The 24,880-nt window shown below is 37.6% G+C and overlaps 1 protein-coding gene across 2 annotated transcripts in view; it reads left to right on the forward strand.

Annotated features, from left to right (window-relative positions):
• Positions 1-19,876, forward strand: part of wol (Dolichyl-phosphate beta-glucosyltransferase wollknaeuel) — a 41,079-nt gene extending 21,203 nt beyond the window's left edge. The window contains exons 4-8 of one of the 2 annotated variants that reach the window (XM_083119329.1): positions 6,483-6,691; positions 8,140-8,254; positions 11,277-11,520; positions 15,349-15,434; positions 19,158-19,876. In XM_083119329.1, the coding sequence (XP_082975455.1) occupies positions 6,483-6,691; positions 8,140-8,254; positions 11,277-11,520; positions 15,349-15,434; positions 19,158-19,270 (767 nt within the window). In that variant the 3' untranslated portion in view covers positions 19,271-19,876. The remainder of the gene's footprint in view (positions 1-6,482; positions 6,692-8,139; positions 8,255-11,276; positions 11,521-15,348; positions 15,435-19,157) is intronic. The other variant, XM_083119331.1, reaches the window with a different exon arrangement.
• The last annotated feature ends 5,004 nt before the right edge of the window (positions 19,877-24,880 follow it).

Consider the following 24,880-nt stretch of genomic DNA (forward strand, 5'->3'; position numbering starts at 1 on the left):
GTACCAAAAGTCCCATTACCCCCTCCCCCCTTTTGAATTGTAGACAAACCTGCAAAATGTTATTTTAACAGCATGCTTATGATGAGAGGATGGTATACCATTAAATCAGATGAATGACCACCATTTACTCCAGAGGATCTGTGTGCACATCGCCATTTTCATGGCACAGTATTATTCGCCTCCAGGTGTGATGTGAAATCCTCCGTAACATGACTGGTGTGAGGGAAGCAAACGCACTGCGAACAGCTTCTTGAAGTTCCCCGGGTGTCTGATAACGATTATGGGAGACTTTCTGTTTGATGTGTCCCTATAGTGCATTATCACAAGATGTCAGAAGGGTGCCTTTGAGAAAATCTTGCTGCCTGTGAATACAGTTTCCATTTCAAATTTCACCACGATAGACGAAAATAATGTAGATACACTTGATGTCAAGTATTTTAGTGTTAGTGATGATGGTGGTGTTACGGAGTGTGTTCGCGATGTAGTCCAAGTCATGTGTACCAGTGGCAGCGGTGACCTTAAATGTAGCTTGTCTGTGAACCCGGTGCCAAATGTAGGAACTAACTGCGAGGAGGAGTATGTTTCATGTTCATCTTCTGAGTCTGGTGACAGATCACGTCTGTTTTTAGACCCAGGTGAGTGGACGTCAGTTTTAAACAGTTCCGAATTTGATTCATCATTCAAAAGGGCCCTATTTGCATCATAAATCATGATTACCCAATTAATGGTGATAATAAACACTTTTCTCCTGGACATTGCAAGTGTGTTATGCAAAATGGAGAAACTGTCGACAGAAGGTGGTTGGTGTACTCGAAGGGGAAAGATAAGATTTTCTGTTTTTGTTGTGAACTGTTTGGGAAGAAGGGTGGGAGCATGCTGGCAAATGAAGGTTGCGATGATTGAAGGCATTTAAGCTATCGACTACAAAACCATGAAATATCAGAAAGTCAAATTCAATTCCTTAAAAAATTGACCGAATGTGAATTTAGACTGCAGAAAAACAACTATTGATGAGCAACAGGGACTGTTGATTTCACAGGAAAATCAGCACTAGCGTGAGGTCTTCAAACGAGTACTGTATGTTCTTAAGTATTTGACAGAGTATAATCTTGCATTACGGGGCCTGGGGCATAAAATATTTGCGGGAAGTATAGTATATATATATATTTTTTTTTTTTCAATTTTTGTTCTAAAGTCTGAAACCAGGTGTCCTACAAAATCGTAATGTAAACACTATTACATGTTCATTTTGTTTTCATTCTGATGTACGTCGTTGATTTATAATCAAGGGGTCCCGGGTTTGATAGCAGGTGGAGCCAAATGGCACAGTGGTTCGGATCCCACTTTAAACTGTACGTCCAGTCTCGATTAGCCTATCTGGGCATAAAGTGAACTTAAAACAACAATCACTCAATCAATCTCATGTACCCCTAGTACATATTTAATTGCAAAACCGGGAATGTTACTTTAATTAAAAAGGTAACAATATTTAATCATATCCAATAACTTATGTTATTGGATATGATTAAATATTGTTTTCTTTGCTATTCATTGAATTTTGACAATGTAGTGAATTTGCATTGTTTCCATAAAATAATATTTTCATATCATATTTCATTCTATAAGTAAACAAACAATATATATACAAATATTTGGAACACTGTCTTTATATAGTAGCTACTTTGTATATGATTTCAGTAATTTTGGATATGTTCAAGTATGTCAAAATAAGATAGGAATGCAGGGTATGTCAGATTAGTTACTTAATTGAAAGCACCAGCATCCTATAAACTCGTAAAAAAAACTCACACAAACTATTATTTTTATCTAGCGTGGTGTCCCCTGGAGTGTGGGGTCTCTGGTGAGTGCCCGGTTTGCCACCCCCTGGGGCCGGCTCTTGCTGTCATGAATCATGATTGGGACCTCCGAGAGATACTTATACTTATGTATGGGTCTCACACCAGCTTTCATGACGTCACAGGATTAGTCAAGTATAGTCCATTTGCAACATTTAACAAAGTGCATTGTAAGAGTATAATATTTAGTTTTCTGAGTGAATAGTCCTCTCTTATTCGTTCAGAATGTTGCTTTCACCTGAAAAACATGTCAAATGTTATATGACATTGGAAAATACGTAAATAATATTGATAAAAGTAAAATCCAATCTTTACCGTTCTGCATAAAGTACCTTTATTTTTCAAATTACCAATGGGAAAAAAGGTGATATAGATAAAATTCGATCCTACATTTGGAACTTACTGTAAGTTCATAAAGAATTATCATCGTTAGTATATAATTGCTATTAAATTGCTGTGGAATGAGAACTTACTGTCCAAGTTATGTATGCAAGATAATTTTGTAAAGGTTTACTTACAGATGGTTGAGGAAAGAACTTGTAAGATTAGAATTTCGTATTAAATAAGCTTTCCAACTTTTGAAACTCAATTCCCATGTCTAATTTGAGAAATGTTTAATTTTCTAGAAATCTGGTAAATATTTGGATGCACAAGTTCCCATGGTTTGGTTGTAGGTTAAATTTTTTTAAAGATCATTTTTCGCATCAAAATCTTAACATGCAAGCAAAGAGAGGAAGTGTACATACGGTAATGCAACAAACGTCTAGCCTAACCTATTTGCAATAACTAAATGCTAAGAATCCCAATCTTAAATAACGTAACATTAATTCAAGCCTATGAAAAGGGATTTTCGATCACAGGGAAAATTAAACTCGTTGGGAATATTAATGCAACATGCAAGCAACTTACTTTAATTAAAAATCCCAAAGCAAAAAGCAAGAGAATACAATAAACCTCATGCTCTATTAGGAGATTATTGTTAAAAGAATATCATATTCTAAAGTCCTAATAATTATATTCATTTTTGCTAGATAATGGTAAAATCCAAGAGACAAGTTATCCAAGTTATTTTTCAGGATAATGCGTAAGTTTTAATATATATCAGCTTGTTTTATTCATCACAATAACGACAATTTACTTCTAACTGTACCTGGACATGAAGTGAAATCGTGTCATGCAAATATTCGCTGACATATAAGTTGATAATTATATTTTCCCCTTGTGCTTGTGATATTTAGGAGAGGTGGAGATAATATCTCGCTCTCCGACTTTTCCACAGAGCATAAATGTAAATCAATCAAATGTGTTACATGAAATTGCAATGACTGACTATGCAAATATAATAATCGTTATTCTTTACATATTAAATTTTCACTTTAGCAACTTGTCTATATTTCCAAACACCTTAAATGCTGGTGACACAAGTACACGTTTTTATATAATTAGTTTGTTAACTGCATCGCAATAATCAAAAAGATCTTCCTGTGTTTTACAGAAATAATAGACAGACAAAGCGAAAATAAACATCCATTATCGAGTACAAAGGTACAAAATTATCCACAATGTATTTGTGAAATATGCTAATAAAATTGAACAAAGTCGTAAAATTATATTGATGTACATTGTATTTCTGTCACATCATGTATATCAAGCACATAATTATTGTAAACTGGAACATAGCATGAAGAAGTAAGTGAATATCCTTTACTGTGACTGGAAAGAAAGTATGTTAAACACGTGACTCTTGCACTTTAAACTGCACAATTTCTGACAACGTATGAGCAATAAAATGGACATATAGATAACAATCAACATTTTTTCATGTTAAATAAGTAATATAATAGTTACAAAGTCGGCATTCATGTAATTAATATTACCATTCAGCTATCTTCACAAATTCCTAAATATCGTACACATCCCACTGATTAAACACATTTTTTTTTTACTAACATCTAATTAAATGTTGTACTACATACAAACACATAAATTTACTTGTAACAGATCAGGAGACAAGTATGTTTAGTTTGCGATAACAGTTATTGTACTTACTCTGAAGTGAATAGATTTACAGGAACTCTTTATCGTACAAATCTCTCATTCAAATACATGTATTTCGCCAAAACACACGACTAATCTTTTAAGTATACGTATCTCGGAGGCCCCATCATGATCCCCTTTCCGTATTTAGTGTGTTTTCTGTCAGAAAAAAATACATATGAACAACAGGGGTAAATTTACAATACATGTCTGCGAACACACAGGATAACTTTTTTTTTTCTAGGGCTTGTATCGCTAAAACAAGGTCTCAATCAGCAGTCATTAAGAAAAGCTGGTTGCCAAATTTTAATTTTTATTAGTGCTAAACCGCTATACTGCGAACATGCGCTCGTTCTTAAAAATAAGTAATAATTACACAATTGTAATAACCAGGTTGGCACTAGAGAAGAATTACACGAGAAACTGATGTTATCGATATTTTAACATTACATAACACAAAGGCCTCGCGGATATAGTTCGCACAGGGCCTTGCATTCTCTAACGGCGGACCTGGCCCTAGATCATGCACCATATTTTGATAATTTTATTGTCAAATTATAGTGCAAGTACGTAATGCTCCTGTAAGTTTGTTGCACAAAGCTGACATTGTGGTAATTATGAAGATGCACGACTTGCATGGCTACAGAGCTCCTAACCAGACATAAATAACATTTTACTGCATAAGCAAGCTACCCATTAGGATGAGAAATGACAAAAATCATTTAAACAGTGTTCCAATTTAATTATGTCACAATTAACAACATTTCAATAAAATGTATGCTCCCTTGTAATGTTTAAATATGCAAAAAATGTATTGTATCAATTGATCATCACAGTGCTACCATGTGCTACTATGGTTTCCCCCACATAAGGAAGTGCCTGATAAAAATTATAAGCTTTCTGCAAGTATGCTGCATCAATAAATGCAAATGTTTTATCTAAAAATGTCTGATACTTTTTCTTTTTTGTTTCTTGGATATATAATATTTTTTATTTGTGCTAAAAGTTAATTCCTAGCATGATTTGAGGAAAACAGCCTGAAAAAAACCCACTATGACTTGCATTACATTCACTATTATTAGTATTTAGTATAATCTATGATTAGCCTTTTCTTTACAAGTTTTCCAAAAAAATGTTGACAATCATGGAATCTCACAAGTATTTAAAGCAATAATTTACAACATTTTCTGAAAAAAAACACTAGTTGGCTGGGTTTTTTGGTGTTTTTTTCGAAGTGAAGATGTTCGTGGGGAAATCTGGGCTGGGCCCACCTGAACCAACCCTGGCAAGCAGAGCAACAATTGCTTATAACTACTGACAAGATGTATTTTTTTTAATGTTCCCACTAAAAGTTTAATAATGTTTGCATAAAATTTGAATCTGCAATATAAAAGGGAGGGGTCTCATTCGAAAAAATGAAGTTGTTATCGGTTTCATCAAGTGGTCTACCTACGATATAACCGATAGTGCCATTTGGTGCCCCCTTCCAACATTATATTTTTCATATAGAATATTTTGTTCATGTGATGTATTTTTCTTAGATATTTATATTTTTCATTGTAAATGGACCACCCTGTATATATTTATTCTCTCTTCTATTTTTTGCAGAAGAGAGAATTAATTTTGCATTTGAAAGCATTGTTTTCAGCCATGAGTTGTGTTTGATGGGCAATCAGAAATTAGAAGCAGTAATGAGAGCAGTGTACCTCAAGAAACGAACAAGGTGTCATTTGGATGGGCCGGGGGGGGGGGGGGGGGGTAGGAGAGCACTGTGCCCACCTGCAAATTGAATGGCAACTATCTTACTTTCAGTATCAATGTAACACATTATTACAATTATATTAGTGATGATTTTGCATGTGCCACTTACAAACTATCAACATGCCACTAAATGCACAGCCATGAAATTAGGCAGGTGGCAGAAGTTTGTGCTGTTGCCATGTCAGAGCATAACCCCATGTATTCGGGGAAGGAAAGCTCTCGTAGAATTGGTCTGGTCCTGTAACAAACTTCAATTCACACGATCACCAGCTCTGTATCGAATGGGGCTCGAAAGTGCCGTGGAGAGATGTCGGTCTGACACTTGATCTAGTCAGTGCATGGGATACAGCAATTTTTGTCCTGCTCTCGCTTTGCTTTTCCCATATGTGGCACCTGCACAATTCTGCCCAGCTGCTTATTTTCATGGCTGTGCATTTAGTGGCATGCATGCTGTGGACAAATATGAAATGTTTGCCAATGCTTATTTAAATTTGCTTTATCGATAACTGATATTCTACTGATCCAATGTGAAAATACAAATGTAACATTATGAACCTGAATGGGTTAATTCCAGGGCTGAACTGATACCTGAGGTATCCGCATTGGAAAGTATCCATTTGAATTTAATTACAGATACTAGCCGATACTTCCTGAGTTTGGGCATTTTACAGGGTCTACAAAAATATCACGCAATAATTTTGCGGAATCTAGATATCTGGAATCGGTTATTTTTACCAATTACCAATCATAGTATAAATTAATCTGAAAAGACCATTTCAACTAGAATTTCCCAGGTTGCATTAAGAAATCATATTGTTTTTGTTCCAGTACCGCCTATGCTGGATGAGTGCCTTGAATATCTGCAAAAGAAGCAGAGTGAGAGAAAGGACTTCAAGTATGAAATAATCATAGTGAGTGATGGAAGTACGGATAGAACAGCTGAAGTAGCTCAAGAGTATGTGAAGAAGTGTGGATCAGAGAAACTTCGTGTTTTAAAGCTTTGTAAAAACAGAGGGAAAGGAGGTGCAGTGAGACTGGTAAGTACAAGCTGCAAGTGAAATTATATCAAATAAATTATTGAGATGAGAACATGCCATATATTATGTGATTTCCACAATAAGTGTAACTCTTACTTACTCCCTCGCCTTCTTAAATCCAAAGAGTTATGGCTGTAGCAACACAAACCTTCCATCCTGGGAAAATCAATCCGATCTTTTCCATCCTTATCGATGTCCTTTAGGTCCATCTCAACATTATCCCTCCATCTTCGCATTGATCTTCCTAAAGGTTCTTACCATCAGGTTTCCCAATGAGAATCCTGTAAATTCTTCTTTCCTCTCCCATAATAACTGTAAGTTACTTATGGTATTTTGAGGAAAGATTGGAAACATGAAATTTTTATAGAGAAATCTCTGCCCCTACAATTTCATGTTAATGGATTATCTGAAATGAAAATTGTGTCCAAATTATTATAACTACAAGAGATTTGTATGTATATATTTGCTACGAGGTGCATTCAAGTTCTAAGGTCTCCTAAATTATTTTGAAAAATATACTCACCTCAGAAAGCTGAAACTGCCGTCACTTCTCAACATAATCACCGTCTAGACGTTCACATTTTTCACAATGCTGACGTCACGATAGCATGGCCTCTGCAAACGCTTTTTTAGGAGTCTCTTTTGTATACTGAATAATCACTGATGCAAGAGAGGAACAGCCGGAAAATGTGCGACCACGGAGACTGTCCTTGAGCGTTGGAAAGAGCCAAGAATTGCTAGGTACGAGGTCAGGTGAGTATGGACGGAGCATGTTTTTCATGAAGAGCGTCTGGGCAATGGCCACCTGATGAGGAGGTGCGTTGTCCTGATGAAAGAACACAGCTGCAGCCATTTCCGGCCGTTTCTTTCGCAATGCTGGAAGCAAGTTGGTCCTCAAATCAGTTCCATAGCTTGTACCCATCATTGTCGTACCCTTAGGATAGCAATGCACGAGTATAATGCCTTCGCTATCCCAAAACATCACTTTTCTCAGCAATGGAGTAACTGGCGTCTGGTTCGTGGGTGAGGCTCCTTTGGTTTGTTTCATACGACGTTAACATGATTTGAACTATCGGACCCATGAACGCACATTGTTCATGTCCATGACACCACCACAACATGTCTCAGTCAATTTAAGATGTATATCGATGGATGTTACTCCACGCAGGTGAAGAAAATTGATAATAACATGCTGTTCTTTTGATGTAAATGATGTCATTTCCAGTATCAAAAACATGTCCGTCGTTAGATAGTGCCACTAACTTCCTTTGGGCCGCATTGTGCTGTCATCTGGCCTCATCAACCTTCAAGAATGGATGCTTCTTCTCAAACAACTCTCACATTTATAACTGCTTCTATTAATGAAGAAAAAATAGGAGACCTTAGAACTTGAAGCCACCTCGTATTAATAAATGAGATGGCTTCTCATATATGTTGCAATTTTTCAGGGTATCCAGAATGCTCGTGGTGCTGTGATTCTCTTTGCTGATGCTGATGGCGCTACAAAGTTTTCTGATCTTGCTAAACTAGAGACCAGTCTAAAGGGTTTAACAGAATGTACGTGTAGGTAGTTTATGCCTGTGAAGCATGCTTAATAATTGTTTGAAGTTTGTTTTAATTTCTCTTATGTACGTATGGGTTATTTGGGACTGGGCATACAATTTAAATGGGATGTGACTATTATATAACTCCACCAGGTAATGAATCGGTGACCTCTTGATTACAAGGTGACAACGTAACCACTAAGCCATCAGTGAGTAGGCCCTCTGGCTAATAATTGTTTTAGAACATGTGTATACTTCATCTGGAAGATCAGGCCAGATTTCTAGAAACAGTCAAATCAAGCAAAACAAAGAATTAAATGTCCAATCAGATGAAAAATTAGAAATACTGCACGGGTTAGGGTTAAGTATCAGCGAAAATCTATAAGAATATCAGTATTGGTTGTATGTATTGGTATTGGCTGATACCATTGGTATCGGGTATCAGAAAGTAGCGGTTGGATTCCAATCCCAGCTGATACTTTTTTGGCATTTGGATTGTTAGTGTGGTCCCCAAAAATGTCCTACAACGCTTTGGTGGAGTTTAATTATCCTGGAAGTTATGCAAAATTCGAGGTTTGCATTGATTTTGTTCCAAAATTTTGTGAGTTGATGCTTATAATTGGAATGGAATACCCACACACTAATGTTAATAAATATTTTGAACACATTTTCATTGTTACAGTTTTCAAGCATCCAAGTGTTATCAGCTCAGGCCTAGTTAAAACAGGTATCAGCTGAGCTCTACTAAAAAGTAAAGTATGCCTTGGGCAATGTCTAAGGTTGTGTGTTAACAATATTGTTTTTGTCTTAACATTAAGACAACTATGTATATACAGGGTGGTCCAAAAAGATGCTACCACTTATATGGGAGGTTGAGTTATCATGTTTATATTGTTGTCATTATATTAGACATTATGTTTGATTTGTGAAATACATTTTGTTTAGGTATTGGCTCAGCTCCATCGTTCAATCAGTGAACACCTTCAACCTGGGCGCCACTGTTCTCGTTGCACACATGCATCTGTTCAATCACACTGCCACTTTCCTCCTCTCCTCTAGACTCAACTGTGCCATAAGTACCTGCAATGACAGAAAATAACACAAAATATAAACATAATATCAATAACTCAACCTCCCATGCAGGCCCGTAGCTAGAGGGGGGGCAGGGGGGGCAACTGCCCCCCCTGAGAGCCTGCTCTGCCCCCCCTGTGAAAAATACAGAACACATTCTTACCTAGAATTCTCACTAATCTTTACAATTATATCATGTGTTACTCTAGCAACATTACAAAGACACTTATTGATTTTGTAATTTATTAGGGTGTATGGGATTCCGTATAATGTCGTATCAGGATTGGGGGGGAAAATTCCCTTCCAGATTAGACTTCGGGAAATGATTTCACAATTTTTAGTATCTAGAACAGTTGTGACATTTTGAGTAGTCTTGTATTACAGGTGCCTAATGTGTTCGGATGTTTTGCTTGGATATGTTGCTATGAACTTTGAATTGCTTAAATTTTTGTTCCCAAGTCTTATCTTTTGGTAATAGTGTGGTAGAGAGAGGGAGTGGATATTTGATTTTTGTTACTTTGCGTTACTTTTCTGCCACTTATAGCTAATCGCAACAATGAAGGATGACGTGAAATTGATGAAGACACACTCATAAACAGTGCCCCAACTACAGGGGGCATTGTCCCCTCCCCCTGACCTTGGACAGAAGTCCATTCTAGGGGAAGCAAACATTTAAGTAAAAAAAACAAGACTAGGACAATCTAAGAATAGCAGGACAATTGGATACTCATGATGGAATTAGTTTTTACGTGTTCCTTGCAATTTTCTACCAGACAGCCAAGGGCACTTGCAAGGGGCACAGAGGGGCAATTGCCCCCCCCTTGATTTTAAATTTTATACAAATAAAAAAACATTTCGTAAAATTTTCTTGCTCGCTTCGCTCGCAATGTTTGCTGTTCTTATAGTCCAAGTTCAGATTCATAGCTATGGGGCAGCAGGAGTCGGCCCTGGGAGCCAAACGATCTATATGAAAAAAAAAATGTTAAAGAGAATGCCATGGTGCCCCGTGAAATTATTGCACCATATTAAAACAATTTATTTCTATGAGACTTAATATGAAATATTAATGATGACACTGTAATCCAAGAAGTCATTGATCAATCAAGGGATTCCTATTTGTTTGTCAGGTGTCAAACACATGTATTTCAACTATAATATAATACAATTCACACAATATTTTGCAAAATGATTAACGTAACCAGTAGGCAAACGTTGTCTGTAGTGATGCAAGAGTCTCCCCTTTGAAAGAAATAGAGTCCGTGGTGGACTAAGGGACCCATGTTTTAATGTTTTAGCAAGTACAAAAAAGTGTATTAGCTACAAATTTTTACACAATTCATCAAAGTGTAGGTAATATGTAACCATTATTATTTAATTAATTCTATTTTTCTTCCATAACACAACACAATGGTGTTGTTGGATTCTCGTTAGATTCCTTTGTGCGTAAAAATCTTGCATACTGGAAACTCGAGGGAATCATTATGAAGCATAATTTATAAAGGGCTCCCTTAATCAGTTCTGCAGAGAGGCCCAAAGTTGTTGGTGCATATTAATCATCTATTAACATTATCGACCTGTAAATATCAAGTAGATACAGTCCCTATTAGCTTACCTAGGTATTTATGTTAAACTTCATATTCTTTGGCAATCTGGAAAGGTTATTATCGAAATGTTGCTATTTGATGTTGCTCGAAGTTCTTTTGTTCGTTGCAGTTTCAAGATATCATCCCTTTTCTGTTACTTATCTCTTTTGGGGGAGGGGGCAAGTGCCTCTGTGTACCCTGCTATATCTGCCAATGCGACACAATATATTAAAAATTTGCCCCCCCTAGGATTCACTTCGCCCCCCCTACAAAGAATTCCTGGCTACGGGCCTGCTCCCATGTAAGTGGTAACATCCTTTTGGACCACCCTGTACTTCTAGGGCATCTTATAATGAGCAAACCTGAGTATTGTGTATTTTCTTTCAGGTGACTATTTGATTGAACCTGATGTCATTTCACAAAAACTGGCAATAGTGTGTGGCTCAAGAGCTCACCTTGAGGCTGAAGCCATTGCTTCCAGGTCAATCTATCGCACCATCCTGATGTATGGGTTTCATTTCCTTGTGTGGTTATTTGCTGTCAAAGATGTCAGGGACACGCAGTGTGGCTTCAAACTTCTTACTAGAGAAGCAGCAAGGATATGCTTTAGTGGTCTTCATGTAGAACGATGGTAATAATACTCTGTATATTATTTGTGTTCTTAAAGGAGTAGGAGCCAGCTTGGTTGCTTTGTATGTTAAGTGGTTGACTTTTGATCTTGCTACCTGGGTTCGAGTCCCATCAATTTTATGCAATAATCACTCATCCTCATCGTCACTATTAGCCAAAAGTGGCAGGGAAGTGATGCTAAATAACAAAAATACAAAATTTAAGGTTGCGGGTTCAAATCTCAATTCCACTGCATTCATGGCCGTAAGCAGGAATTTTTTGTGGGGGGGGGGGGGCTAATCACTCATATTTTTTCCCATGGGCTTCGCAAGAAATTTTAATAATAGAAATAATAACAATAATGCCTCCAGCAGGTCATAAAGGTTATGTTGTTTGACTCTTCACATAAAAATTAATTTTTGGAATTTTGAAAACTGGAAACCAATCATTCTTTGGATTCAATGGTAAAACATAAACTGGTGCCTGTAATGTAACCTCAAATTTTCAATTCAACGTCTTTTTTCTTTGGTTATTCTGTTCGAATACTAACTGGACTTTATTTCCATTATTAATAGGGCTCAGATAGTTATGCACTAAAAAAGTGTAAAATATGCACTTAAATATGCACTTTAAAAGCCTGTTTAATTTATAAATGCTGTATATTACAAGGTATGAAAAATTACAAGCCAGGCAATAAACATGCATTATTCTGAATGCTCATTTACTACACAGATTTTTTTTCAATTAATATGGTTCTGCATTAAATGAAACACAATACATTACAGATCAAGATCATGATTGCATTTGATAACAACATGTCGTCTCAAATTTTGAAACTCCTTCTGTTTTCAGCTAGAATAGACTTATATTCAGAAAATACACGTACCACTTCGCAAGGTACAAGTGGACTGTATTTTAGAGGAACAAAGTCAGACACATCAAGTTCCAGATCATCCACACGTTGTCCATTTGTATGCATAATTTTGCAAACTTTCACCATTGTTTCATACCCACTGTTCTTTTTCAATACTGCATCAAGGATATTCAACCTGGGCGAGGGCCTATTTACCATCTATAATTTTGATGATCGTTTGAAGTTGTTGAAATAAGAAAGACAGAGAAAAGATAACTAAAAAAAGAGAAGAGAAGCGAGGAGAGAAAAAAAAATAAATACAGTATATGCTCGGTGTTGGTTGTGGGTACAAAAATATGCACAACATCAACTTATTTCCATACAAATATGCACCTGCATATGAATATGCATTTTTAGTTAAAAATCCTTAAATATCAATTTGCATATGCAAAATGCAAAATGCATAATTATGCGAGCCCTAGTTATTAACAATAAAACTAACAAACGTACTGCTATTTTGTAATTTGTCAAGTCGAGGGGTTTCTATGAACCAGTTCGATCCCAATTTCTGACGCTCATTGTTCTTATACTTACCAAACATCATTATATACAACCACTCTGCACTATACAAGCATGTGCTTTATAGGACCGTAAAATGTATGTACTATATCGACCACTGGGTGAAGGGCAGTGAATGTAATGTGCTACGAAGCTGGATATCCTAGGTTTGAACTCTTATAAAGGGGGATTTAAACCCTTATCAAACAGGAACTTTACAAGTTGGAATGGGAATTTTGGGACAATCACAAGGGAATTTTCAGTCTGACCCAGGAACAGCACTGGAAAGAGGACAGCAGAAGTGAAAATGGAGGGGTTGCTGGTGGGCTGCAATTCTGAGAATTAAATCCATTTCGCTCAAATTTCACAATTCAAAATGTTTAAAAATTGTAGCTAGATTATTTCAGAATTGTCTCTGTTGTATTCTTGTGAAACTGCGAATATTTTTTTGGAAATGTGTTACAGATTTTAGTTTCTGAACTCCCATTAATCCAACATGCCCGAAGTTTCAGTGGGGGGGGGGGATTGAACCCTAACCCCCCCCCCCCCCTATATACGGCCATGACTGCATTACTGGTAGACTTTTTTGAATGAACATTTTGAAAGCTGCCTCCATTTTTGTTTCAGTTGCTTTCCATTCCCATCCATCTTCCGCCAACCTAATTATACAAATATTTGATATTAAATGAATCAACCAACCAATTTTTTTTCTGGTACTCTTCTTAGTAACTCAACGTAATGCATTAGAAACAAATTGTCATTGTGCAGGAAAAATGTCTCAGGCTTTTTTTCCAGCATGGCTAGAATATCGAAAACTGATGCAGGTGCAAAGAAATACAAATATCGCATACAGGACACATTAAGAGAGAGGCCTTCTATTTTCTTTCTTTTTTTTAAAAAAAAAAAGCTAGATGATTGCCTTACATTGATGCTTCTTCAATCTTTTGCACAGATACATCAAAATATACATCTTCCCACATCAACTGCCAGCCCCCGTGGCGGAGTGTTTAGCACATCACGCTATGAGACTAGGGATCCCAGGTTAGAATCTCAACATGGGCATGGATGTTTGCGAGTGTCCATTCATCAATTTCATCATATCATCATTCATCCCCATCTTCGCAAATTAACCAAAAGTGGCACAAAAGCGAACTAAAATAAAGCAAATCAATCAACCCTCACATCAACCACACCAAGTCTATTTTCCAAAGTTTTGTTATGGTACATTATAAGTTTGTCGTATTTAATTATCTTTCCAGAACTTATAAGTTTCTTAAAAAATGCTCTAATTTTTTTAAAATTTATTTTGAACACCCGACTCAGTGTTCGATCTTGTCTGTGAAGTTCCTGGGTTTGAGAGTCCTTGCCTGGGCATAGACATTCTTTGTGAATGTCCCTTCATCAATTTCATCTTATCATCACTCATCTGTGTTGTATCAATTAGCCAAATGGGGCAGAAATAAAACACTAAATAAAAAAAATATTTATTTTCAAAACTAGTGAATGACTAACATGCTAAGTTATTTAAAAGTACATGGAAAGGTCAAGGAATGATCTTCACTAGCTTACTAAATCTGTGATAGCAAAAGATTCAAATTTTGGTACCCATGTTCCTTTGCTACATATCAGAAGGTTATAACCAGAGACTAATTTTACTATTTGTGGTTTTTAATATTGCTGCCAATGGACATTATACTCCTGGCAGAGATTGATTGAAATTGCTGAAAATGGAATAATTTTGCAGTTAATGCATTACTCATATGAATGTTACAATCTGCTAATACAATGATTAATATTAAAGATTCAATGCACCTGGTAAAGATGTGTTGTGTTCAAGAAAAAAGATGATTGCCCACACTACTAAAAATATATTACATTGTGATGACAGTGTGAGAATGACTACAATAAATTAACTCTTATATTTGCCAGTATTGTATAGGATATACAACTTTTTCTTACCAATAGTTTGGTCAATTATTATTTTCTTGTCCAAACATAAATCACTATGGAGAAGTATAAATATAAATATCTTTCACCATTGTCTTATTTTGTCTACACTGTATAGTTTCCACTGCAGAATGGTCCTTACGAATCTTGGAATCCTAGTGTATATGGCAAGAACAACAGAATTGTGTAGATGCCAAATGTAAATAAGAAAAAAATGAATTGCTATAAAATGAAACATTCGTGATAATTCACGATTATGTTCATATTTCATATTTACGATCCCTTTTCACAATCACTGCAATTGTTCAATTGACAGATTATGGTCAGAACCTTGTAGTTCAGGAATATTAAATAAAATTAAATTAAGTGTTTATCTATCATGTCAGTATATTGCGATCTCCATAAATTCCTGCCTCTGGTTATAGCAGACAGTCTGTGAAATGTCAGGTGGTTGCATTGGCCAACTAATAAAATGTTTCTATTTCTATGCAGGGCTTTCGATGTAGAATTGCTGTACATTGCTGAACAGTGCAAGATTCCTATTAGTGAAATAGCTGTAAACTGGACTGAAATTGAAGGTTTGTAGCTAACTTTTTGAAGTTATGTAAAGTACTAATTGAAGCTCTCCTGGTGACATGACTCGAACAGATGTTCTCATGTAGATCAGTCAAAAAAGTCCAGTGTTTCAAGAACTAGTGAAATGAAGTGAGCACACACTGTTGGGGATTGGGAAGAAAAGAATCGCATGCATGTGATAGACGTATCTGGTTACTGGCTTCTCAAAGTTTGTTTTCAGTTCGAAACTGGAACCCCTTTGTTTTCAGTTCGAAACTGGGACCCCTCGATTACAGAATTATAGGATTATCACTATCTCCATCAGGGAGGTGGGTTCTTATATTTGGATTTGTTTTGTTCTGGAGGAGTATGTTGCAAGTGTGGCTGACTGTTCAGTTTTGTTTTTTACCTAAGCGATAGATATGCTCTCTTTGACCTTTCCGTCCCAGCAACATCACATTTGGCAATACTTTTGGGTAGGATTTTATGCCTCAACACCAAAATTATAGTCAAATGGAACAGTAGGACAGATGAATAATAGAAGCCATAGTTATCATCTGAGAAAAAATTAACCTGATCAGAGTTGTTGGATTTTAACTCACCCACACTTGTAATATATCTCTCCAGAACAAAAGAACTACAGCCAATGGAAATCAATGATGGAAAGTAATAATTGAAGCGCTAATATGGATCTCTTCATTCTTTACACTGAAAATAAGAGCTTTGTCAGTTCTTGAAGCAGTGGATATAAACTTGAGTCTAATCTAGTTGGACACCTGAAAATACAGAGGTTGATTCATTTATATTGAGCCGAATTCGAATGTGCCACCTACCTAGTAAATGCAGTGTTTCCACCACCGGTTGTGTTCGATCTGCAGGCCACCACTATTGACTATTGCCCGGCATCGGAGTTTCCATTGCAGGAGACTGCGTTGCAGCTGGACCATGGGTATTGCATCCCACTCCTCGTTACAGGCTTTCCACAGGCCGGAGATGGTGCGGACTCGACGATGGGACAGGCGCCGCTTGAGGAGTCCGAAAGCACAATAGTCCATTGGACTGGCATCTGGACTCTTGACAGGGATGTCAGAGAAGAGAATTGCAGAAATTTCAGTTTCCTGTTCCACCGATCACCCACTAGATGACGTTCATACAACCTCCTGCAGCAGTTCCTTTTTCGCTCAGCCACATGACACGGTTTCAGGGCGTGCACACTGCTCTTGTGAATGACCTTGAGGCGTAAATACCTGTAAATGGCACGGTTGATTGTCGCCTGTGATGTGCGTCATTTGCTGGCCATTGCATGCTGTTTGGGGTGATTTTTGGAGGTCGCCATACGATGAACAACATGCAATAGCGGCAGGGTGCTCTTCACGGGAGGCTGGTTTCTAGCTGCTCGCGTAGGTGTGGTGGGCCCAGGACTCTTGTGCCGCATATTTCCATATAATATGAATCACAGTGGCACGACCTACACGAAAATTATGCACTTTACACATTTCTACGATGCGCGACGCCGTGAACTTACCGTCAGAAAGGGCAACAATGTACCCCTCCCAGAATCTGTTCAGTTTCGGCGGCATCAGACTACGCTCGACCACACTGCTCTACTGTGTGACTACCGAGATACTGTTGCTTGCCTCGGGGCAATCTCACGGCGATGCGTTGCGCATGCACGGTACAGTAGCACATTGAATTTGGCTCAATATAAATGAATCAGCCTCTGTATACGTATATCTAATTATACAAGTTGCAAATATAATATAAACTGTGTGTGAATTGGTGCTTCTAACTTCATATAATCTAGAGGTAAAAAGTTTGTGAAATATCCCTCTTTATAGTTTGTTCTATAATGTATTGGGTTGGTAACTAAGTTCCCGCCGTTTTTTAAGGAAGGTGTTAAAAGGTTAGTTTTCAATAAACAGATACAAGTAGTTAATCAATAATGTATTCTCCTGTGTTGTTTACAACGTTTTGCCAACGTTCAACAAGGTTTTCAATACCTCGTCGGTAGAAATCACGTGGTTTAGACTCGAAAAAGTCATCCAACCAAGCTCTCAATTCTGCATCAGTATTGAACGAAACTCCCCGCATAGCATTTGAAAGAGATCGAAAGAGGTGAAAATCCATTGGTGCCACATCGGGAGAGTATGGTGGGTGTGGCAGTACTTCCCAACCATGAGCTTGAATGGCGTCCTTGGTCATATTGGCGATATGAGGGCAAGCGTTGTCGTGCAGCAAAAGAACACCATGCTGCCGATTCGGTCTTTTCTCTTGAATAGCCGTGTTGAGTCGTTCCATTTGTTGCACATAGAGTTCCACGTTGATCGTTTGGTTCCTTTCAAGCAATTCGAAATGGAGAATCCCTTCCCAGTCCCACCATACGCACAACATCGTTTTACGCGGATGAAGTTCCTGTTTCGCACGTGGGGTCGCTTGTTTCCCGGGGCTCAGTCATTCCTTACGCCGCTTCATATTCATGTAAAGGCACCATTTTTCATCGCCAGTAATGATTTGGTGAAGAAATCGTTCCTTGTGTCCATGGGTTGCACGGTGCCGAGCAAGCAAACCAGTGGAGATTGTGGCTCGTTGATTTTTGTTGGTGACACTTAAAGTGTGAGGCACCCATGCTCCACACTTCTGAACCTTTCCCATCGAGTGAAGATGCTTTTCTACAGTAGTGTGGGAGCAACCCATTGTCTCTGCCAGTTCCCTTGTTGTTTGACGCGGATTTTCATGCAACAGGTGGTTCAATCGCTCTTCATCGAACTCAACTGGACGGCCAGAATGAGATGCGTCTTTGAGGTCAAAATTTCCTTTTTTGAACTTCGCATACCAATCACGGGCGGTTCTTTCAGCTATAGCACCCACTCCATACACAGCACAAATGTTGCGAGCAGCTTCTGCGGCCTTAGAACCTTGATTAAAGGCAAAAAGGAGGAGGTGTCAAAAATGCTCATTCTTCTCAACTTGACATTCCATTTTAATGATCTGTAAATAACAAAAAAATGTGTCTTAGTAACAAAGAAACATAAATTTAGGTAGAACAATATATTCTCTTTCGCGTGATGTACACCTTCGTGCCAAACGTATTTAATGTCATAGAGATTTTTCCAATTAAAAAAAATGGCGGGAACTTAGTTGCCAACCCAATATATGCAGAAGAATGTGCCAGAGGCTTATTAACAGAAAGCACAAAACTTTTAATTTATCTCTACTACGTTATGATATCAATAATAACTAACAAAATATATGAGCAGCTTAGGAGTAAAACTTGATAACCCACAAAAGAATGAAACCGAGAAAAATGCAAGTGAAAGTTCGTCCATTGCACTGTGCCTTATGGGTTACCCAGATGTTCCTGTGTAGTTCTTGCTATCAGCCGAAACTGAAGGAACTTCATTATTGTTCAGCAACTTTAGACTGTGCAGCAACTGCATCCAATGTTAACTGAATTTTGAACAGTGTGTGGCTTATCAAGTCTCACTCGCAAGCCCTAATATCTTCTTTAGATTGTGAAATATTTTGAAGAAACCTGAAGATTTTGTTTTGATTGAATTGAATTCTGCCAGTTTTGGCTAATTGCGAGAGATTTTGTATTTTGTAAGATTTGTAGAATTAACATAATACATTTACATTTTTTTTTTTTTGTTAGAGATTGCATATCTTCTCTGAAGAAGACAATCAAGTAAATATAGTAATTTTAATAAAACTATTAAACTTTCCCTGATGTTTGCTTTACTTTGTAGGTTCCAAAATTGTTCCTGTTTGGAGTTGGGTCCAGATGGGAATAGACTTGTTCCTTATATGGTTACGTTACTTGATTGGGGCCTGGAAACTAAGGAAAAAGCACACAATGTAACATGTTTCGAAACTCCTATGGAAGAATGCTTCAAGTGGACCAAAAGTTTATCTTGTTGACTGTAAACCCTGTGCTTCCTTTTCCTATTCTGCAATTCTTTTTTTTTTTCTACGTGTGACTTGCACATATTTGTGTGGTTCTGGGAGTGTGTGTTTCTGTAGCCAATACATAATTATGTTTTGCATTTCTATTTTTCTCTGTTGGTGCCTGTTACAGTAATTTATACATAATCAATTTTTGAGTGGACTATTATAATGATGCCAGTGATAAGTTTATAATTAATGAATATACTATGAATTGGAAATAATCATTCCTTTTTTGTGCACATATTGTGCGTGCATTTGGATGGAAAAATATTTTTTATGAGAATGGACATGGTATTTTTTTGTGACGAGGTTGTCTTTCACATATTTGTATATTTACATGATGTGATATGTATGGCACAATTTTGAATATTTTGTCTTTCCTGCATTCAATTCAGTGGATTCAAACTGTGTACTGCAAAGAACTAGTCCAACTGTTATGATTCTCTATATGTTACTTATACCCTGTGTGAACAGTATTTTTTTTTTTGTAGCAATAAAGATGAAAGACAGTATTAGGTTACTCTTTGCATTATAATTCTTTCACAGGTTTTTAAAAATAATTCAAGATTGAAGATATGGATGTGCAAAAAACAAGCATTTTCAATACAAATAGTGTATTATTATTATTATTTGATGTCGCTTTTCTGCCTCTCTAGGCTAATCATGACAGTGAGAATAAATGATGAAGGGACACTGATAAAGAAACACCAGTACCCTGGTAAGGATTCAAAATTGGAACCTTCAGTAGCAAAAGCATGTTTTGTTCAATCAACAGGCCCCTTCAATGAAGTAGCTCATATACAATCAGATCTACATCCTGTAGCTCAGTATATCAAGTCAGATTATGTCAATGTCATGATTTTATTGTTCATTATCTGAGGGAATGCTCGTATGGTTTAACATAGTGACAATGAGATAGTTGGAGGGGGGGGGCTGCTTTAGAAAAATTTTGCTAGCTGCACTGGCTTCTATAACAGAGATTTTAATTTTGTTAGTACCATATGGCAAAATATATGAAGCAGCACTTAAAGAGAATATGTTAGGTGGAGGGATGTGAGGATACATTTATTGAGAAATATTTCAAACTGCTGTGATATTGCTGTTTTTTTGTAAAATTTAAGTAATTTCGTAAATTTTCCATGGCATCCCAATTGTCCAGTATATATTTACAAATAGACCTGATCATAGCCAGGTTCAGTTACCGGTGAGAGCCCCCAAAATTTCAGCATTGACCCAATGTCATGAGGACAATTGGGAAGCTACTTGAAAAGAAGTAGTAGTGGGCTCCGGTCTCAAAAGAAAACAGAAGCAATGGGACTCGATGCACTGACCACATGACACCCAAAGGTAAAGCCTGTCTGGCATGCCCTTGCTCTTAGAGGGCTGTTGCACCATAGAGTTTTTTTTTATTTAATGATTTATTAAACGCAGCCCTTTTATAAGTGCTAAAGAAGTTTTCACATATTGCTGTAAGACTTTGCCCACACAAATAAGCATTTTCAATTTTCTTCCATAGTCAAAACTTTTTAATTTTTCAAGGATGCATGCTACTATTATTTAGATCTTCCTTGTAGCCCGTATTAGGCTCTCTTGCCTCACGTGAACTCGCAGGCCCTTATAATAAGTCATAAATATCTGAGAATACATTTACGAAGCTAGACCATCTGAGTTGATTGCTTTTGATCCAAAATTTGATTACATTTAGCAGCAAAAACCATGTACAATGTATCCAATTAAGATTTTTAACATTTAATATCCATATAAATCTAAGATGTATTACAGTAAGTCTCATATTTATGTGTTTTTACCCAGATGTAGCCACTCTTGTACCTGCAGGTTCATTCAAATGCTGTCAACTTCACGAACAGGTCCTTCAGTGCCTCTTGAAGTCAAATTTGTAAAATTACAGTGCTGGCAACAATTGCACACTTCTTAATTTCCATTAATTACATGTACAAACACCTTTTGTCTGCTTTTACCAGTGAAAAACAAATATTATGGACATTGGCGGCTGGCAGCTAGTGTGATGGGTAGTGCCAACGTGATCAAGAAATCGAAAAATTTTCGCTAACATATGCCATAGAAATCTAATGAAAGTGGTAATTTTAATGGAACTTTGTTTACTAAAATTGCAGACAAAAATTCAGAGTTCCTACGACGCTTATTTTACTTGACATTTGTACTACTTTTGGCTAATCGTGAAGATAACGATGAGTGAACACTCGCAAAGAAAACCCATGCCGAGGCTGGGATTCGAACCCGTGATCCCTGGCATCATGGCATCATAGCATGCTGTGCATGGAGGTCGGCCAGAGTTTCTAGGAAATAAATGTGACTTAAAATTTCGAAGCCCGTCACCTTTACCAATTTTTTTTAAAAAAAATATTGAATTGATGTTTAAATCTGGTGTGGGACGGCCAAGTTGTTTAACTTTTAATTTAATATCGTACAGTACCTTGGAAAACGGTGTATGTAATAATGCTCTAATCTGACTCGTCTTCGCTTGCTATTTATGAAACCTTATGAAACTTCGATAAACCAGTCACACCACCATCTGTAGGAAACAGTGGCGGATCCAGAAGTTGGTGTTGGGAGGGGCGAATTTCAGTCAGGTGCCTCATCTCACCGAGAATCAATTCTAACCTACATTTATGCTGATTTATATAGACATTATTCTACTGTGAACAGGAACCAAACAGATTTCCATGTTTTGCAAAAATGGGAGTCCAGGGCTGGGATGGGTAGTTATTATTGTCTGTCATTTTCATAATTCCTCTCATTGCCGCATGGAAATGAACAATGATATATGAGGAATAAAGTGAATGAACAAATAAAATTTAAAAAATTCTCTGGAGGTGTCTGCTTTTGAGGCATATTGCATTGATTGGGTCTTTGTCAAAAAATTTAGGGGGTGGGATGTTGGTGGTGTGTGGATACATCACTGCTTCTCAGACCCCCCGGATATCTGAATGGGAAGAATCTTTTACCCTCGAAGAACTCGTCATGGCAATTGCAATTTTTCTGCTGTAGCTTTCAGTTACTTTCCACACACCATTCTCGTTCGCAGACCACAGACACATTTTAAGAGCACAATATTGTCCAGAACAAGTAAGTTAACACTTTACAAGACACTGATAAGACCTGTATTGACCTATGCTGCGGAAACTTGGACCAGTTCAAGGAAAGATGAGCAGCTGGTAGAGACCTTTGAAAGAAAGATATTACGAAGAATATTGGTACCAGTATGTGAGAATGGAAAATGGAGAAAGCAATTTAATAAGGAGCTCTACGACTTATATCCAGAACCAACAGTTATTTGTGTAATAAAGGCGGCAAGATTAAGATGGGCAGGTCATGTGAGGCGCATGAGAGATAGTGATCCTGCAAAGAGAGTGATGTTGGATAGCCCAGGTGGACAGAGGAAGCGAGGAAGGCCTAAATTAAGATGGGTGGATGGCATTGATGTATGCTGAGTCTAAGACCTGGGCTATTTCACTATGACATCTGGTCCTAGTCTATAGAGGAAGGGAGAAGACTAGGCTAATTCTTGACGTCTTCAAGGAAGCCACGTTGCCATCCCAACGGTAGTCAGGTTGCAAAATTATAAAAATTCAGGTTGCCAACTTCTAAGAATTCAGGTTGCCAACTCCTAAGAATTCAGGTTGCCAACTCCTAAGAATTCAGGCTGCCAACTCCTAAGAATTCAGGCTGCCAACTCCTAAGAATTCAGGTTGCCAACTTCAGAATCGCCATTATATTCTTTTTCAAATCAGCTTAATTCACACAGTTTCTAAGAGATACCTCTTAAGTATTTTACTTTCTAGGCTTCAAGCTTCGCAGATAGCTTAGCTAGCCTGGAATATACATGCTCCTGGTGAATGGAGTGGATGAGGATGTTCAGAAGCTCCAGTATAGAAATTGGAAAGTTGTGGCAAAAGGTAGAGATAGATGGAGACAAATCACAGAGGAGGCAAAGGTTCATCAGTGGACTGTAGTGCCATAAGAAGAAGAAGCTTTTAGTTACTTTCCACACACCATTCTCGTTCACATCTTGAAAATACCAACTGGTCCCAACTATGAAGTAAATGAGTGGGTTTGACTGAACTGGGTCCTCTGGACTTTACCGGAATTCACTGCACCAACCAAGCTCTTGGGGTTTGGAGATAAGTTGAATATCAGTTTCATCACCGAAAAACTTTGAGAAATTCCAATTAGCCTTCGCCCCCTCCCATCTCCAACAACACTGATAAGCATTGCAAAACAATAAATATTTGTTTGCAATGAAGTTACAGTAATTCGCAGAAAGAATGGGAGAGGCCGAGATTGTGTGAAGAAGGAAAAACAAAGAAGGAATGGAGAGACCAGAAAGAGAAGATAAAGATGGGAGGAAAGATAAAATTTTACGACTTTCCAACCTTGCAGCCTCTGTGGTCCATTCGGTAGGGCGTCTGACTGCCACATGCAAAACCAGAGGTGGGCGATCTCCTGCGAGATTTTCCCGACAATGTCACTGCGTAAAGCTGTTCTGGGCTCACCCATCCTCTAATCAATGGGTACCTGGAGAGGACAGAGAATGATGCTGTTCACATCACCTCCACTATGGCTGAGATCGAGAATGTCTGGGGCTCTACCTATGTGCATTCATGGCACTCTACCCTTGAGCCTAACGATAGCCACTATATATATACCCACAAGCTACTTTCAAAATATGACTGGACGTCATACTACCAAAACATATTCGTACAGAAGTAAGGAGGTGATTTTTAAGAAACACTCTCAAAAGATGTGTAAAATATGTGACAGTAGATGGACATTTCCAACATCATCTGTGATAGTACTGCAGTGAGAGGATTTCACTCGTGCGAGTTTAGTCCATCTTTTCCAATGAAATAGACGATTGTGGGCTAAAACTTCCAGGATGGATATTTTACATGTGACTACGATATTTGCAGTGACGTGCACTTAGGAGTAGCTAGTCTAGCAGAGATAGATCAATCAATCTCACATCTCGAATTATATTCAAATCACAATATTTATTGTCTTGTTAAATCCACAGTTCATATGCAACACTTCCTTTTCCACGCGCTTCTCGTCCATCGGTGTGATCCGCGGGCAAAGCTGGCTGGATACCCTAGCTCGCTCTTCCTCCGCCTGACCAGTTTCCAGGTAGAAACGGCCGGCCAAAGGAAAAGGAATATTTCTACCTCTACCTCTCTTTCCCCCTCCCCCCAGCTGCAATGGTTGGTCCCCCAGTCTATCTCCTATAGGACAGGAAGGGGATTGGTTTCTCATAGATTTTTTGTAAATCCTCTAAAGAACTCCGGGTAAAATTTTCTGCAGTACTTATGTTCTCTGTATTTACACAACCTTTTACACGTACAATATGTACGTATGTATAATATGGCATGTAGTTTTATTATTTATGAAATGGGAACGTGTTATGTGCAGACAATAATGTTATGTTGTTGTTTTTGTATTTTTTTTTCAAATATGGAATATATAATGATTAAATTAGAAATATGTG

Source organism: Lepisma saccharinum, chromosome 3, assembly GCF_977018435.1.
Source record: "Lepisma saccharinum chromosome 3, izLepSacc3.1, whole genome shotgun sequence".
Classification (NCBI taxonomy): domain Eukaryota; kingdom Metazoa; phylum Arthropoda; class Insecta; order Zygentoma; family Lepismatidae; genus Lepisma; species Lepisma saccharinum.